The sequence below is a fragment of the Apteryx rowi genome, unplaced genomic scaffold, assembly GCF_003343035.1.
Source record: "Apteryx rowi isolate R43461 unplaced genomic scaffold, aptRow1 scaffold_41, whole genome shotgun sequence".
NCBI classification, from domain to species: Eukaryota; Metazoa; Chordata; class Aves; order Apterygiformes; family Apterygidae; genus Apteryx; species Apteryx rowi.
The window spans coordinates 1,428,168-1,446,076 of NW_020450621.1; the positions used below are offsets into that span (position 1 = coordinate 1,428,168).

At 52.0% G+C, this 17,909-nt stretch overlaps 1 protein-coding gene across 1 annotated transcript; it reads left to right on the plus strand.

The window, feature by feature from the left end:
• Positions 1-2,029: 2,029 nt before the first annotated feature.
• LOC112970867 (heparan sulfate glucosamine 3-O-sulfotransferase 3B1-like) lies at positions 2,030-16,632 on the plus strand. The gene is made up of 2 exons (XM_026075729.1): positions 2,030-2,085; positions 16,010-16,632. Exons 1-2 carry the CDS (start codon positions 2,030-2,032, stop codon positions 16,626-16,628), a joined length of 675 nt encoding a protein of 224 aa, XP_025931514.1. The 3' UTR covers positions 16,629-16,632.
• The last annotated feature ends 1,277 nt before the right edge of the window (positions 16,633-17,909 follow it).

Sequence of the window (17,909 nt, forward strand, 5' to 3'; positions counted from 1 at the left end):
CCTCACCGCCGGGAGCTGCCTTGCTGCGGAGGGGCTGAGCCGGTTCTGCGTGTATCGGCAGACCGACTCCTGCTCGGCAGCTGAGTCGAAGATGCTCCCAGGGCTCTCTGTGCTGGGGGAAAGTGCTGACGCATTAAAAAAGGAGTTTTTCTGCAGATGAAAACCTCGCTCCCTGGTGTATCCAGCAAGGGAGGAGATAAGCTCCCCTCCCTCATTCGCAATCTTGCAGTGAGGAAGAGGGGCAGGAGCAGGGCTCTCGGGTGGCCGCCCTGGCACCAGACCCTTGCAGGGCTCCTAACCTTGCACGATGGGGGGTTTAATCCCCCCTCCCCGGTGGCGGGTCTGCTCCTCTGTTGGGGGAGAGGAGGAGATTGTTTTCACTGGGAATTACAGAGCCTGACTGTGAGAGGAAGAGGAGGGGGGGGAGGGAGGAAGGCCTGGGCGAGCGAAGGGTGGCCTGGCCTCGGCCGAATGCAGCCCCCGACGCTTGAAACGCCGGGGCTGGACGCCGACCGAAGCGCTCGAGGTGGGGCGCCTTTCTGCCCAGGGCTTATCGGGGACCGCTTGTCTAATCGCGGCCGTAAAGCCCCGGCGCGGGAAGGTGGGGCTCGACGAGGAGGAATGCGTGTCAAGGTGGCGAGGAAGGCCCTCCCTGTGCAAACGCTGGGCCGCTCGCGCGGGTGCCTAACAAAAGGCCGCGTTATCTGGGTGACTTGTTACCTGTCCGTACAGGCACGCCGATTAGGGCGGTAATTTATGTGCTCGGGGAAAACACAAAAGACCTCTGAGCGGGGCAGTGATTTATGGACGGGGCAACCGAGGAACCAGGGTCCTGCCCGTATCTTGCTGGCTCTGTTTTGTTCGGCGGCTGTTGACTTGGGCAACATCTAGGTAGGGGYTGACTCTTTAGTGTGTGGGATTCCCCCCCACCCCCCTGCCCCAGCAAAATTAGCGCAGGTGAAATGCAGTGTCACAGCCACTCCGGTGCCCGAGGCGAGAGGGAAGGCGTGCAGAAGCACTGGCTGCGTCCCCGTGCTGTGAAGCTGAGGGCACCACGGGAGCAGCTTGCTCTCTCCTGCTGGGGGAATTAACTCCCGGATGGAGCCAGCTGGCCTGTCGGTGCAAGCATGTCCCGCGTGTCCCTGCTCTTACATGGCAGGTACCGCTGCGGTAGGCGAGAGAGCAGCTCGCTCTGCATGCCTCGGTGGCGCTGCTGGTGGTTAGAGAGGGGCAATGTAGGAGTCCSTGGTGCACCTCTACTTAACCGGAAAGTTGATTTACAAGTGTATGGTGTAAAAACTCCACATCTGTATGATCCCTGCAGGCTGCCACCCGGGAACGGACCCAGGCAGGGGCTGCTTCGCTTGAAACAAACTTATTTTCCGGGAAACTTCTGGCTAATGCGACATTGACTACACAAATGCTGCTTTGGTGCTTTGTTACTGTATGGGTGGCTGGTGGATGCATAAAGTGATGTCTCCTCTGCATTAGACGCACAAGACGTGCCCACTGGGTCCAAAATGAGATGCAGTCTTCTCACTTGGGCACTGGGCCACCAGTATACCACATAAAAATGCCAGACTGTCTCCAGGGACCCTCCAGGGGTCCTGTAAAAGGCCTTGAACAACAGGGACTTTAGGGATGAGGCTGAGGGGATAAACTCCCACAGGTTTCCTGGGTTAGAAACATCTCCTAATGTCCTAGCGGGAGGCGCGAGACACCAGACTTGCTGGGTCTGCTCAGTTCCCCAGGCAGGAGGCAGCGGGGACTCCCTGTGCAGTGGGTAGGTCAGAGGGTCCTGCCCTGTGACATGTCCCTCCGGGAGAGCGCTGTGATGTGGCTGGGGGGGCTCTGCTCCGTGGGGAGCAACAGGCAGAGCTCCACGAGCTTCGCTCTCATGGGAGAGGCGAGGGGCTTGGATTAGTGGCCGTGTTACTTGGTTCGCATGTTCAAGCTGTGCGCTGCTTCTTGAAGTACCTGGTGCTTCAGGGCCACCAGCTAGAAGCCAGCAGGTTGTAGCCAGTCTGCGATGACGCTTGCCGAGCTGCTGTCTGCACACCTGAACGCTTGCTACAACGTCCCCCGGTACCCCAAATCCCCGTGTCCATGGGGTCCTTCCTGGACAGTTAACCATCTAAACCCTCTAGGAGATTGATGCCTTTGCAGCAAGGAAGTACCTTCCTAAGGACTATGAGGAGGAGAGATCTCTGAAAGACAGGCAAGTGGCAGTGCTGGTGGGTTTCCAACATCTCCAAATTAAGGGAGCAGATCAGTGGATGTGGCAGCAGTTTGGGGCTAAGGGCTCTGCTCTCTGCTTGGTTTGTGTGTGCGCTGCTGAAGGATGAATACCACCAGAGGCCATAGCAGGCTGCTGCCCAATGCTCCCCTCTTGGCGTTAAGCTGAGCCTTGGCGGCAGCCCTGCCTTCTACTGGGCTCCTCGCTGGTGTGTGAGAGGTTGCCCCATGAAGAGCTGTAGCCCTTCCTACTCACAGCCTCCGTAACCTGAGATCTTTTGGGATAACTCAGACCATTTCCTGACAGCCGTTATTTCCACTGCAGGCTCTGAGGAAGAGTACAGAGGAGCTGGATTACATGCGAAGGCTGCATCTTTTGGTGGGGAGCTTCAGCTTTGTGCAGACTTTGTCTGGTTCAGTCCATCATGAGGGAGAAAGGAATGGGCAAGAGGGAAGAGCCTCTGGGAGAAGTCTGCAGTGTGAATATTGCTCATGCCCCTCCGAGGTGCCAGTACTGCTTGGACATGGCCGACTTGGTACAGCCATCTGCTGCATGGCCTCTTACTGCGATGGGGCTACAAGCACCCCAAGTGAAGTATAAAGTCCTTTACCGCACGAGGGGTCCCAGGCAGCACATCCCTGCCTTCACGGAGTGCTGTGAGGGTGCCAGCCCAAGACAACATCTTTCCTCTTTGAGTTAGGGTACTCCCATGGCACAGCTGTGTAAAATAGCCCAGATCAGAGGGGTCTGGTGACTAGGGCGAACCCAAGTGACAGCAGTACTGACCCTTTGTTCTCCTCTGCAGTGGCCACTTTCATTGCCTTCACTTACCAGTGCTGGGGGCTGGATTTCCCACCAGCTCTGATTTGCTGATCTGTTTTTAAACCTCTTCCATGCTGGGTTTCCTTTGCTTAAGCTGAGCTAGCAAAAGCCTGCAAAAGCCCCACTTTGGTTTTTGCCTTTTTTCCTGTTACTGCAGTTTAGCTGATAACTCAAGACCTTGACTCTGTTCCTCTGCCTCTTTTGGATGGGAATACATCTGTGCTACGAAAGTAGTGTTACATTCAAGAAGTAATGTCCCTGGTGCCAAAGGGATGCTGTCTTTGCACTAGACTACAAGAGCAGAGCTCCTTGTTTCTATGAATGCATAAGTAGATCTACCAAATCTTTACTTAGCAGAAGCTTAGAAACAGAGCGTTAACTCAAGGCTATAAATTTGTGAGGAAAGAGAAATGGCTGGTCCTTCTGGTTATGATAGTGTAAGAGCCAGAAGCCAGGCAGAGGCAATCCTGACAATTTATCTTTCCCCCTGAGTGAGCTGTGAGCTCTCAATCTCTGCAGATGCCTAAAATCCCCCCCCCCCGCTTTTCAGACTGTTTTCCATTTAATTTACAGAGAAAAATGTTCCTACTGCTTTGCAATAAATTCTTGGATACCATCATGGTGATCTTGTCTTGTCCCAGACCTGCGCCAGTGTGACTCCAAAGTCCAGTGTCACCTGTGGACTTCTGTCCATAGATGAACTGAGCAGAACTGAGCTAGCTGTGCTCTGGGGTGAAAAGCCTTTTGGTGGAGTTGGTGAGGGCTAATTTTGGTGTCCGTGAGGTGCCATAAGAGAGGGAAGATTATACTGGTGCGATTGGGGCACAGGTGCAGGGATAAGTTGTTAAACGCTTCAACAGGCCGTACTAAGAGGCGACATCAGGCAGGAGTAAGACACACAGCTCGGCTGAGACAGTTGTGCCTGGGATCTGCTGGAAAAAAGTCTTTGGTCCTAGTTTGCTAGTTAGCTCCGTCATGTTTCCTGCTGGGTTTAGGGTCCCCCCACCCCCAAATCATGAGTTTCACAGAACTACTCCCTCCCCACTCTTCTTTTAGACAAAAACTGTCTTTATTTATTTATTTATTTATTGGAAATGGAGACAGATTAGAGTAATCTCACATGACTTGACCAGTGGGCGCTAAAAGCCCGGGAAGGCTGAGCGATATTCTAAAGAACTCATCCAGAAACAGCAATTAGCTTTTAATCGAAGTGTCACCGCTGGCCACCCCTCGGACCTGCCGGGAACAGGAACTCGCCTCGCGCTCTTTGTTGCCCGCGAGGGTCCCCGGCGAGGGGGATCTCGCAGGGCATGAAAGGAAACGGGGGGCTGACCGAAAGGAATAAGATGCTCATTTGGGCCCCACCCCCTTACTGCCCWCAAAAGCTCTTACTTTCAGAGCGAAGCACTATTGAAGCAGTAGGACAATAGAGACCAAATCCTTCTGGGGGAAGGGAGGTGCTGGCCATTGCGTCTTTTGTTGCTTTTACTTCTTTACTTGCTTATGCTTCCCCCCCCCCCAAAAAAAAAAAAAAATCCACATAGATGTTCACTGGATGATAATGCAATCACTTGCTTAGGACCTTGCTAATAGGATTATAATTACTACTGGCGACGAACCGAAGTGAATAGAATATTTACCACTTCATCTGAAATTATTGTAAATCCCTCCAAAGCAGCCCTTTGATATGTAAAGCGCTGCCCCCTCTTCTCCCCCCCATCCTGCCCCGAGTGAAGATCATTATTTAGTGGAAGTTCAGAGCTTTTAAGTAGGACGGGGGATAGAAAGAGGCTTCAGTGTTTACATAAAGAGGAGGGCCTATATAATGAACTGACGGAGTTGATGAACCTCTCGCCCGGCTCTGGCAAAGGAGGAGGGAACGCTCACTGAGCAGTTTTAGCTTCTCAGGCTGTTTTGGGGGGAAGAGGGGAAGAAATAATTGGGAATTTTCCCCTCTCGAGCCAGAGGAAAGCCCCAGGTCTCTGCAGCACGTGTTCGGTTGGTGCACAAGTGCCACCTGATGACAGTGGCATCGTTTTGGGTTTGCTCCGTAGGGCTGCAATAGCTTCTGTGTGAGGAGTCCTCAACTTAGCAAAGAGCCGTCTTGGGGGCAGATGCGGTAGTCTGCAATGTGTGAGCTGGGCTGGAGATAGTGGGCATGGATGGGCTGATTGGTGTCTTGGTGCAAGAACGGGGCTGTTGCATGAAGCTGGTGCACGACACACAAGGAGAGGAATGAGGGCAGGGTGTGCATGCAGAAAGTTTACATGGGGTCAAGAGGAACCTGGACAAAAGGTTGGTAGAGAGAGATCTGTTGAGGGTTACTAGATAGACAAATTGCGTCAGGCCCAGGAAAGTCCCTGAGCTGAATTTAGTTGAAGGCTGGGAGAGTGGAGGGGGAAGGGGAAGTACTGCTTGCCCGGTTCTTGCTCTGCCCTGGTCCTCTTATGGACAGGATTAGACACACAGATCTGGGCTAGAGGAAGGCTCAGCCTGACCAGGGAGCAGCTCTGGCCTCTGCCCCAGTGCAAGTACCTGATGTAGAGGGCGGTTGTGAACGGTGACCCCAGGGAACAAAAGGCTTTTCTGTTTATTTGTTTTTTTTAAGGTTATATATATTTCCTGCTGGGAAAAGTCTGCAAAACAGCTCTGAACTGTCTGCCACCAGAGCTTGTCCTTGTCAAACTTGAAGTAGCTGGTTAGCTGGCCACCAGGCAGAAGGGAAGGGTTGCCGCCTGAGGTTGCGTTCTTAGGAACATCTGCAAGTAGGGTCTGTTTCTCCCAAGCTTTTCAGGCTGATCCCCAACCCTTTGAGACCTTCCTCCCAGAGGTTCCCAACAAAAGCTTCCAGATCTCCAGCGAGAAGGTGAACTGCCCTATCCAGGTGCTTCCGGACCTCAGAGAATGACTTTGTGACTTTGCTTCTACCATGTCTTGGGAGTGACGGCTGCGTGTGTTGCCTGTTGGCCGCAAGGGAGGCTTTGAGAAGTTGTATTTCTGCTTTCAAGTGTTTCAAGTGTTTCTGCTGCTGTAAGTTATTCCCTGCCCTATAGGCTGTAGTTATACAATGCACCATATATGGCACTTAGTTATACTAGGCTGCAGCCCTACGAGGGATAACATGTCATTATCTTGGTTGTGAGTCTGCACTTCTAATTATGCCACTTAAAGCCGCGAGGTGGGGGAGGTATTTGGGAGGGAAGTGTTTTTTGGCTTGCATTTGGGTCAGCCCTGAAAGCAATGTGGCTCAGTGCCTCGGCACGCGGGGGCGGGAGCGGGTGTCTGGAGGAAACCTTTGCGCCGGAGACCGGTTCTGCACATAAAACTGATTTGCCTTCCTAGGACGGAACGAACTGCCAGGAGAAAGCTGCTGGTGGCACCTGATTCAATGGCCATAAGCTTTTCTCCTTCCCATCTCTTGCCAGCCCTGGAGGCAGGCAGCGTTTCCAGCTGTGTCGCTTCGCCGCTGTTTCTTTTTGTTTTTTGGAAGCCCATTTTTAGTAGTGCCACCCCCTTCCCTCCCATCTCATCCATCCAGCACTGATGTCCCCTTCACGGCAGGAAGCTGCGGACAGATTGCCTCCCCCAGAAAGGGGAAGGTGGACGCGTAGCTGAGGCCTGCTTAGATACCAGCCTTTGATCAATCTGGTTTCCTTGGAAGTCCTGCCTTTCACCTCCTACTGGGGGTGATCCCTTGTCTTTGGAGCAATGAAGGAAGGCAGAGAGCAGGAGTTTTAACCTAGCTGTGTGGCTTGAGGAAAAGTGTGCAATGAGGACTGCTTCATTTTCAGGGCCTGTCTACAGTGGGGTTCTTGCTTGGCTGCTTTCAGTCCAAGAGTGGTGGAGTTTGGAGCTGTGGCACTGCTGGGCCAGTCGCAGGGCAGCGTTTTGCTGGACGGAGGAGAGGTTGGTGCCTTGGAGGCAACAGGCCTCGTTTGTGCATGGCCCAGGTCCTCTGCAGCCTGTGGTCACATGCAGCATGGTCCGGGTCAGGAGCTCAGGCAGCTACTAACGCTGAAAGTCTTGTGACCACGCACCGCCCCGGTGGTGTGCTTAGGTGGTTGGACGTGAGCCTGAGATGCTGGCTGGGTCTTCTCAGCTGTGTTTTTGCGCCTGGGCAAGCTGCCTCCGTTCCTTTCGCCTGCAAAGTGGGGAGGATCCGACTGCCTGCGCTGGCTTGCTGGGGCAGTGCTTAGGTCTGATCTCACCGAATGCAGCGATTTTGGGGAGTGGATAAAGTCTTTCCAAATAGCTAATGACTACAGTGGTGCGTCGTGCCCGCTTGGGGCACTGCTTTGCATTGATTTGCCTGGGCGGTTTGGTGCGAGCCAGGTTTGCATGCGTGGATTGGGTCTTAGCGGGGAGGCTGCGGGAGGCAAAAGGACCATCTGCCAGGGCTCCGTGTCTCCCCTCGCTCCCCAGCCTTTGATGGGATTTTTCCATCCACTTCAAAGGAATGTAGATCAGACCCTGCTGCCCGTCCCCGGCTGAGGAGTGAGCCCCGTTCCCGCGGGGCACCAGCGCAGYGTGGGGCCGTGCCTCCCGTGGAGACTTGGGTGCCAGCTCTCCAGCTGCATCAAAGCCCCGGAGCAGCTTCGTGATGGGGAGCCTTCACACGCTATTACCCTCCTCTCCCTCCATCCGCCCGCTAATCCCCAAACTCCCCGACAGGTGAAGGGGAGCTGGCAGAGACCTGGGGGCAGGGGGAGAGGCGGGTGAGGAGAAGGTGACTCTCAGGCCCAATTATTTTTCCCGTTTTCCCTCCTCCTTTCCATCTCCCTCTTCCTCACCCCTGAAGTTCATTAATTCCCATCATCTGTTTTGTGTAAATGTCATGGCAAGTGTTTGACGGCACCGGATAGAGTTACACCCGTTTCAAAAAGGCCGAGGCTGGTTCACAGCCGTTCCATTTTATTGTTGTATAATTTGCCAGCCCAAACGAGGGGTTCCCGCTTGAGGCAAAGGCGCACATGTCGCCCTCGCTCCCGGCTAATAAAATGGGGAGAGGCCATGGTGCTACCGTACAGGTCCTTGGTGCGACGTCAAGAGACGAGGGCAGCCCAAGCGAGGCGAGATTATGGTAAGAAAAACCTGAGGTGTGAAATAATCAGCCTGTGAGTGCTCCTGCCCCAAAACAGGAATTTGGTATTGCCTCCTCTCTCTCCCTTTCTTCCTCCTCCTTCATCTTTCTGCTGCCCCCACCCGGATCTGCTGCCATGAGAAAGCAGAATCAGAGCCAAGTGGTAATTTCAAAGCCTGTTGACCTTGATGCTGATGGCAGACTCCGGGATGTAATTAAAACGCTTTATTACTTTAACGTTCTTTCCCTGGGCTTGTCAGAGTCTTGCTTTAAAATAGTATTTCTGGGATTTGATCATTTTATTATCAAGCTGGAAGGAAGAGCCACTGTTAAAATGTCCAGCTTTTGAGCGGCTGGCTAAACCGTGCGGTATTTCTAACAGAGACCCCCCTTCTGCTGGTGGGTGCTGGGAAGGACTGGGACTCCTTTTGGTGATTTTAAAGTCTTTTGCAAAATTTGCTGTGGATTTTAAAGGCCTTTGTAGTAATCTAGCTTGTTTTGGCTTTTGGCTTGTCATAACAAATATGAAGGAGTTCTGCTCCCTAGTGATAATGGAGATAACAGTGCCTAATTTAAGCTCCATAAAGCCAGTTGAAAGCTGGTTGTGAACTCCAGTGAATGTGGTCTGGGTACGGTAATACCCCGCAGGAAGAAGATGGGGGCTGAAGCCCTTCAAAATCCTCTCTAAGACCCCCACATCCCGGGAAAGCTGGGAATAGGCGGATTCTCCAGTTGTTGAGCACGTTGGGACTGGTGCAACGGGTCAGCTCCGCGTTAAGGAGGGCTGGCTGGGGTCAGAGCAGATCGAGCGCCGCGGCTTCTGCTTGACTCCAGGCTTTTCCACCTGATGCCGCTGTGCTGAGCTGGCGGCGGAGGCTGGCATCTTGCAAGGTGCTGAGTGCTGTCGGCTCCCGCAGAAGCAAGTGTGAATTTGGGAGGCGCCTTGCACCGGGAACCATCTGCTTGCAGCCRGTGCGGGAGCTGAGTGGCTGATGCTGAGCTCTTGGGGGGAGCCGGCGCGGAGCCTGCGTGCAGAAAAGATGCTTCAAACAGGGCTCTAATACAGTATTTTCAAGACAAGAGGTTGTATAAAGCTCTTATCTTGGACTGCGTTTTTGCTTCCCAGACCTTATTCCTTTCGGAGCTCTCACTTGCTATCAGGCCCGACTGCAAGGCGGCGTTTTTAATCTGGCCCTTGGCTGCTTTGATAGCCGCTGTAAATTTTTCCTGCTTGCTGTCAGCAACATGCTGTCTCAGAGACTGGGAACAAGTGGTTATCACCCCGGCAGGGTGGACAAGGTGGAAGGCAAAGCTGCTCGGTGCCGGTGATGGAGCTATCACCCCCCCCTATATGCACCCTTTTCTCAGTGTCTCCAGCTCTTTTTCAAGATCACTGGAATTAGCTCACTTGGTCTAAATTTATTTATTTAGCTTTTTTCATTTCTGTTCACCTTCTCTCCATAAGTTTTGAATCTAATCTATGATGTGGTTTGTTAGACTGCCTGTTGTTAGGATTTTGGGGTACTTTCCCCAGGAACTGCCAGGTTTCCAAATATCAGTTTTATGGAAAGAGAGCACTTCTTGTCTTCCTGAAACAATGGTCAGGAATTTGGGTAGAAACTGGCCTGAAATTGGTCAGATGCTCTGAGTGTGCACTGTTGTGCAGAAAAGCAAGTGATTCTGGATTACAGGCCTGAACTTGGCATGAATATGGCTGAAATCTAAAATAGTTTGACTTGCTTTTTCCCCCTTTCCCCTATGTTCTTGCTCCTTGGGAGAGAACTGGGCTTTGCCTCCAGCCTGGTAGGCTGTGAAGATGTTGATGGACACTGAGATGTTTCATCCTAGCAATAACGACACTTCTCTTATTTGCAGAATCCCCTATACACAACTATCCTTACCTCATCCTTCTCCCTCTAGGAGCAAAGTTTTGTCATCCTTGCGGAGGAAGCTGAGACAGCTTATGTGGGATGGCCAGAGGGCGAATCCAGCCGCTGGGTAGCGGCCGCAAGACGGAGGGGATTGAGCCTGGAGCATGCCGTCGCTGCTGCACAGGAGACGCTCTGATTTCGGCACTCACCGGTGCTGCAGCAACGTGGGGCTTCAGCACGCCAGGGCACGGGGAGGTTTTGCACCCTTCTCTCTGCCTCCTGGCTTGTTTTGCCTCGACAGCAGCTATCAGTTCAAGATCTCACTCCTGCAGCGGTGCTGTGCATGGTGTGTTAAGCGGGCAGGTCCCGTGCCAGGGAGGTTTCTGGCACTGGAGAGGTTCGGGGCTGAGCTCCCTGCTTCTCGCTTAACACAACATCTGAATATCTCCAAAAGGGCTGTTACTGCCCGGGTGTTTGGTAGCTTCTGCTCCTGGTCCCTTTCAGGGTAGTGCAAAGGATATATTCAGCAAGAAATCCTCCCCAGGACGGACAATTCCTCATCCGCCTTGGTGCTTGGACTCCAGTTCCCAAGCCGTCCCCATCCCCGCGGGAGGGATTGCTGTCCCTGGCCATCCCTGCGCTGGAGGCAATGGCTCTGGGAGCAGGAGCCGCTGGAGCTCCCGGTGCCTGGACTTTTGCATGGCTGTGGTTCGCAGCATGACGGTAACCTCAGGGCTGGGCAGACAGCCGGGGGCAGCTGGGTCTGCAGCCACCCTGGGATGAGTCAGCATCACAGTAGAGGCTTTAGACACCTTAAATCCCCAGTCGGATTTAGCCCGGTGGGTGACTGGTGTTTGTGAATAACAGGAAGCAAGGGAGGGTGCGTGGAGGGAACGAAAGCTCTTCCCAGGCATCCCTGGAGATAAAATGGTCACGACTGCCGTGTTCAGCGCAAAGGGGGTTTTGCCACGGGGTTACGGGTATGTTTGCCGGTTGGCCTCTTGGCAGGGAGATCCATCAGGGCTTTGGTATGGGATGTGATTCACTGGGCTGCGTGGGCAGTGGATGCCCAGCAATGCTCCCTGGGGCAGGGTGCGTGCGTGGGCGCAGCGCAGCAGAGCGGGCGAATGCACGTCCTTGCCCTTGGCCGTCCTCCCGCCGGGTTCCCAGTTGGGTTTCCCCACCGGTCCTGCCAAGCTCCAGCTGCATGGCTGGTTAGCCAGGCTGTCCTCGAGGTCTCTCGTACCTGCCAGCTCGTTACAAATGAGCAACAGCTCACCAGTTTGTAAAGCCCCCCACGTCCCCCACCTCCCGGCCCTGGCAATAGCCCCGCTCCATATTCTTTATTGCAAAGTGTCAGCAGATTAGCTGCGAGTCCCTCTGTGCAGACAAAAGCTGCCACAAAGGGCATTAGGCTGCAGGATTGGATTACCGTGTGGCCACCTGTCATTCTGACTTTGTAAATTTATCTCGTGCCGGGTCCGTTTTTTGCATTAGAGAAGTTTGTGATTAAAAAAAAAAAAAAAAAAAAATCCCCTCCCAGTGCCCCTCCAAAGAGCAGCCTGGTGAAGTTCGTTTTAGCATCCCTTCTTATTCCAGCACAGGGCTGGGGATTAGGGCTGTTTGAATAAAGAGAGCCTTTATTACATTAGTCTAAGTGGTTAATAGGTAAAGTAGGCCAATCCATCTTTAGGCTAAGCCTATCACTTCGCCTGCGAAGGATGCAGGCTTCACTGAGGAAATATTCATTAAAGAAAAAGCTTTTCCTCTGTCTCTCTTGACATGTTAATAGCTCAGAGTTAGGGGCTCTGCTCTCCGCCTGGGGAAAATTCATAGCTGTGCTCACGCAGCAGCTCCCTCATCCTGCTGAGACTTGTCCCCGGGCACTTTTGGGGGCAGGTCCCCCGCTGACACAAGGCTGCGGCTCCACCGGGGTTGGTGGAGCTGCACTGAGATCCACCAGTGCTTTGCCCACTGAGCTCGGGGGGGGGGGGGGGGATGAGAGATGCCGGAGTCTGCTGGTGTTCATCATCTTGGCTTTTCCTCTTCAATGCTCCTAAAGCAGGTGCCTTAACCCTTCCCTGAGCAGGGACAGGGGTTCAAAGGACGAGTAAAGGCAGCGCTTCAGTGCTGGGACTCTGCTGTGGGATGTTCTCAAGGCCAGGAGTATTCATGGGCTTGAAAAGATCAGACACTTCATAGTCAATATTAAATATGATGATTTGGATGAAACTGCTGGCTCCAGAGGTCTTTGAATTCCAGATTGCCAGGAGGCAGAGGGATAACAAGACGATGGATTGCTTGCCAAGTTTTTCATACTATCTTTATTTTCCACCTGAGTACCCACTACAGCCCTCTGTTGTGTCTCCGTCTAGCCCCCGTCCAGACTGGTGTGGCTGCTTTCATATGAAGGCTGAATTCCCTGTTTCCCATAGGCTAGTTCCTCTTTTGATCTCCTTTTCTACTCCTATACTGCCAACAGTGGTGGATGCACCTCTGCGGTTCTTATCTTGCACCAAACAGAGGGCAGAAGCTGCCCAGGTCTCCAGTGTCTGTGAAGCCACCATGGAAATAAAGGATGCCATAACTGTCACGAGCTGCCCCAGTGATGAACTGTGGAGAGTATTAGCGGCTCTGTCCACCTGCCATGGRGCTGTGGTTCATGTGGGTTTCTGCTGACCCTCCCTCCGTTCGCCCAAAAGGGTTACCTCCTGCCAGCACACTGTGTCTACAGCTGCTCTGGCCGTTATGGCTCCTTTGCTCCTGCTCTGCAGTGTCTGTGGTTTAGTGGAGCCTTTGCTGTCTTGGAGCCTCAGGACCAGATGTCTGGTCCTGCTTCCATCAACACTTCCGTCTGGAGTGTTGCATTGTAGTTGTAGTGCTATATGTGGGTCAGTTTGCCCTTTTCCAGTTGTGGTTTGAATGGGAATAAACTGTTCTTGGTGGCGTCTTCACCTATGTGAGTTCAGAGCAGCAAACTTACCAGTTACTCCTGTCCCTGAGGCTCTGTTGTCTCCTGCTGCCAGCATGACGGATGAAGCCTCCCTGGGAGATTATGCAAATTATGGGAAAGATCCTTGCTGTGCGCAGGCCTGAGCTTTGCTTTCCTGGATGTGATGTTGTCAGAGATTCAAGCCATATCCGTGGACCACAATATTTGTCTTCACKTGCTGTTGTCTGGCTTTTATGCAGCCACTTTTTAAACAAGGCAGAGTCTGAGACTATCTTGAGGGTCTTAGTCTTGGGCTGTGCCTGTCATCTGTCTGGGTGCAATGAAGGAAGGAGAGTGTTAGAGCTAGGGTCTGGAAGGCAGGTTTTGATTGATTCAGTTCTCATTCTTGGGTTGGAGACCCCATTTCTATCCCTGCCCATTTTAGTCTCTGCTGACCAAGGCAGACTGTGGTAGCAGTGTCAATGTGCTTTGCCTTCATCAGCGGAGAAGTTCCTAGTTAAAGAAACCCATCTGTAAAATGCCAAGGATGGTGCAGTGAAGGGAGCATGGCACAGAGGACCCATTTGGGTCCTCTGCAAAAATACCAAATTAAGGGTCTAAACCTGCACAGAACTGAGTGCCCTCAACTTGTATTGGAAATGAGACGGGTTAGATGAACTCAGCAACAAGTCAAGAGAGTGGGTTCAGATGCTGACTGGACCATGAGGCCACTGAGGTGAGGCTGGTGGATCTTCATTCAAAGAAGTGGACAAAGAGTTGCTCCTTGTTTTTCTCCACTTCTACGGAGTGGACTGGTGCACTCACCTATGTTCGTTGAAATGCTAATTAAGAGCCACTGTTTCCCAAACCAGATCAACTGATTCAGCATCTCCACCCCAGCAATTTCTTCCCGTGTTTCACACGGCTCAGTGGCCCAGCCCTACTCAGTGTCTCTCTTGTGCAAGGAGAAAAAAAATAAGTCTYGCATCATTCCCTGGAGACTAATAAATACTGGCTTTGGTAGCTCTGGAGGAGAAGTCAGTCTCACGGTCTGGGCCCCCATACCTGACAGACTGACTGCCATGGAGGGCTTCAGTATGTCTGTCTGCCAGCACTGCCATGCCGAGCACATCTTGGAAAGCAGTTTCCTCTCTAGGCAGGTCCCAGGCCATTAAGGACTTCATGGGTCGAAACTGGCCTCTTAAATCAAGCTGGAAACCAGTCGGTGGCCAGCGCAGGATGTAGAACTCAGATTTAATGTGGCCATAAAAAGAGACACCACTTAATGAGTAGTCTGTCGAAATCCGCATCAGCTCACGTTAGATTTAAGAGTCACTCTCTGAGCGTTATTGACTGGCTCTGTTCTGTGCTGCCATTAGGGGTTTGCAGAGGTAGCCAGAGAGGCAAAAGATTAATCAGAGTTTTATTTTGGTTACTATTTTTTGGCACGAGCTGGCTTCTGACTTCCAGAAGGTCACTTGTCCCACGAGTCCAGTAGACCGTTTTATCTGGCACTGTGTGTAACGTGTGAAACTCGGCATGCCTGACCTTGAAACTGTGGCTGGAGGATTACCCCTCRTGGAGGTTTCCACAAGCTGATATCCCCATCAGCCACGACTGGGCATTCCCGTCAGTGGGTTGCCCCGCCGCCTCTCCCAGTGACCTGCACAGATTTGCCATGGGGACCTGGTGGGCTGGCGCAGAAGGGGCTTTCTGGGCTGGACCTGAGCTTGCCTCACCGCAGTGTGGAGGATAGAGGTGTCGGTGCCAGTAAACCCATTGCAGTAAGGTGAATGCCAGGTGACGATGGAGTAAAATACTGTTACAGCAGGTGCATAAATAGCTACTGACCAAATTGCATAGGCACACTGTGATTTTTAATTCAATCAAGCTATTCGTTTCTGGTTTTCCGATTATTTGGCCTCAGATCGGATGGGTCAGTTTTTTTCCCTTTGGCTTCTTCATTGGGGCAACCATTGGATTTAATACAAGTCATTGGTGGCTTTTGGGGTTGCAAAGGGCCTACTGTGAGCAGTGCCGTAGAAGCATTAAAACAGTAAGGGAAGAGAATGGCTTCTGGGAACGAATAGCTTCTCTGTGTGCAGTATAATACGTCCGAGGTAAATGCTGTTTAAAGCTTGCRGATCACACACTAGTTGGTCATTTCTCTGTGCTGTTTTGAAAACTTAATCAAGTTTTATAGCTTTAATTTTGCGRCAGACTCCCCTCTCGTCTCTTTTTAACTGTCTCGCAGCCCGGTGCTAATGAGTCCCGTCGGATTATAAAGGGAAAGTATTGGCAAATGATCTAAAATATTTAGGCCTGCTTAGTGAATGTTAGGAAAAAGAAAATCATTCTTTCTCCTTCAAACCACTTCCGTCATTCCTACGATCCCTCTAGTTTCCACCCAAGAGCCAGGGGAAKAGGGTGGAATTGCTCAAGGATTTAGGTTTCAAGGGTGTATTTTTAAGGGTAAGCCCCACTCTTGAGCTGATGTTGCGTTCTGTATGGAGATAGGTCATCCTAGCTGGATGCTGGGTCGTGCTAAGATGCACATGTGCTCCGTGAACCTGAAATGCCTTTGCATTACGCGGGTCCTCTCGTTACCCTGGCGAAAACAAACCTCCGGGCAATGCAGGAAAGTGGGCTGGGGCTGAGGGATCTCCACTCTCCCGCACTGGTGTTGGGCTGAGCCTGGAAAGCCACCTGGCCCAGGTCCACGCAAAATGCAGCTCTGGACTCATCCTGATTCATATAGGGCTGGTGCAGTACAGCTAGCCATGCTACAGAAAATCCACTCATGAATAACTGGGGGATTACTGAGCTGGATTTCTAATGCAGTGGCCTTTAATAATAATCCCCCCTAATCCCTAAATCATTGGAAATTGGATTTATCTGTATGGGCTAAATGACCTGTGTAGGCATTTTAGGGAGGAAAGTTCTTGTGCATCTGTGTCTGGGTATATATATTTATGTATATATGCATTTTTCCTTCCCTGTTCCCTGCCCTTCTAACCAGTGTGTGTGTGTGTGTGTGTGTGTGTGTGTGTGTGTGTTTTGTCTGGCAGGGACCTCATGCCCAGGACCCTTGAGGGGCAGATCACCATGGAGAAGACTCCCAGCTACTTTGTCACCAAGGAGGCTCCGGCCCGCATCTCCTCCATGTCTAAGGGCACAAAGCTCATCGTGGTCGTGCGGGACCCCGTGACCAGAGCCATATCGGACTACACCCAGACGCTCTCCAAGAAGCCCGATATCCCCACCTTTGAGAGCCTGACCTTCAAAAACAGGACTACGGGCCTGATCGACACCTCATGGAGCGCTATCCAGATTGGCATCTACGCCAAGCACTTGGAGAACTGGCTCCTGTACTTCCCCATCGGGCAGATCCTCTTTGTCAGYGGGGAGAGGCTGATCAGTGACCCTGCGGGGGAGCTGGGCAGGGTCCAGGACTTTCTGGGCCTCAAGAGGATCATCACGGACAAACACTTCTACTTCAACAAAACCAAGGGTTTCCCGTGCCTGAAGAAGGCAGAAGGCAGCAGCAAACCCCACTGCCTGGGGAAGACGAAAGGCAGGACCCACCCCGACATAGACCAAGAGGTGGTGCAAAGACTGCGGGACTTCTACCGGCCTTTCAACATGAAGTTCTACCAGATGACGGGGCAGGACTTCGGCTGGGACTGAGGCTGGCRTGGGAAAGTCCTCTGTAATTACTTGCCCAGCACGGTTTGCGTATATAAAGAGATATATATGTATGTAAAATGTACAGAAATCTATTTTATAATAATTTATTTTTAATTCCTAAGCAATTAATTCACTAAGCTGCCTAACYGCACTGGCTAGAACGGTAGCCCATAACCTGTTTAACATTCCACGGTGTTTAATTCTAATATGTCTCTCCTTTTTTTTTTTTCCCTGTTTTCTCCTCTTTTTGGTTTGGTTTGTAACAGATGGTGCTTCCATTTTTTCCTAAACAAAAATTTGTATTTAAAAAACAAAAAAAAGGTGAGGGTGGGGCAGGAGGGAAAGCACAAATTTATTTTTGTTACGGGTATCTGGCCTTTATAAACACTTGCTTTCCCTATTACGGTGTCCCAGTCTCTGCTCGGGTGTTGTGCTCCCTCGTCCCGCAGCTTTCCTGACAGATCCCGCGGCCCTGGCAGGGGGGTTCGTGGGCTACGGAGGAGCTGAGGCGGGTGGGGAGGGAGTCTGTGCATCTCCGTCCAACTGGATACCTCTGCTGAAGAGCTGCTTGTTTTCCCAGTGGATATAAAGCGTAGGGACCCCCAAGCCATACAGCTCCTACTGACCTGGTTGTCTTCTGCTGGCTTCCGTATCCCGAGCCCCTGCTGTACGGATAACGTTCTCTTTTTCTAAAGGAGAAGTGGGGAGGTTGAGAGACTGTTGCATGGGGAGAGCTGTCTCCTCAGTGTACGTTTCCTTCTTGCCTTTTGCCAAGGAGGCTCTTTCCCGCTATCTTTCTATGCATTTTAAATCTTTACTGCAGGACAAATGTAAAAAATATATATATATAATATGTGGCATTTTCAGTGCTGGTCTGAATGACTCTTAAACGTCACCCCTAGGAGCGCTTGCGCACACACAGCCCCACTGGGAAAAGGCTAAACCGGCAATGCAGAGAGAGGAACCTGTTTGCATGCACCAAAGACACCACCAGAGCCACGGAGCTGTTTGCAAAACCCGAAGTGGCTGCTCGTGGCTGTCCCCATCAGCAGAAGATCGCAGAGGACACAACGCAGTTGGCTGCACCTCCAGCACCTTGGGAGCCGAAGCAGATGAAAGGAGAATGGGGGACCTCAGCCTTGTCCCTGTTAGTGGTCTTGGCTTCGGTCATGTTTTGGTTGAACACCTTGTCTGTGGTCTCTCCCTGGAGCAGTGTTTGCTCAGCACCAGGAGGAGATGCTGCTTTTCCAACAGAGATGGCTCTGTAGGAAAGCAGGGGGA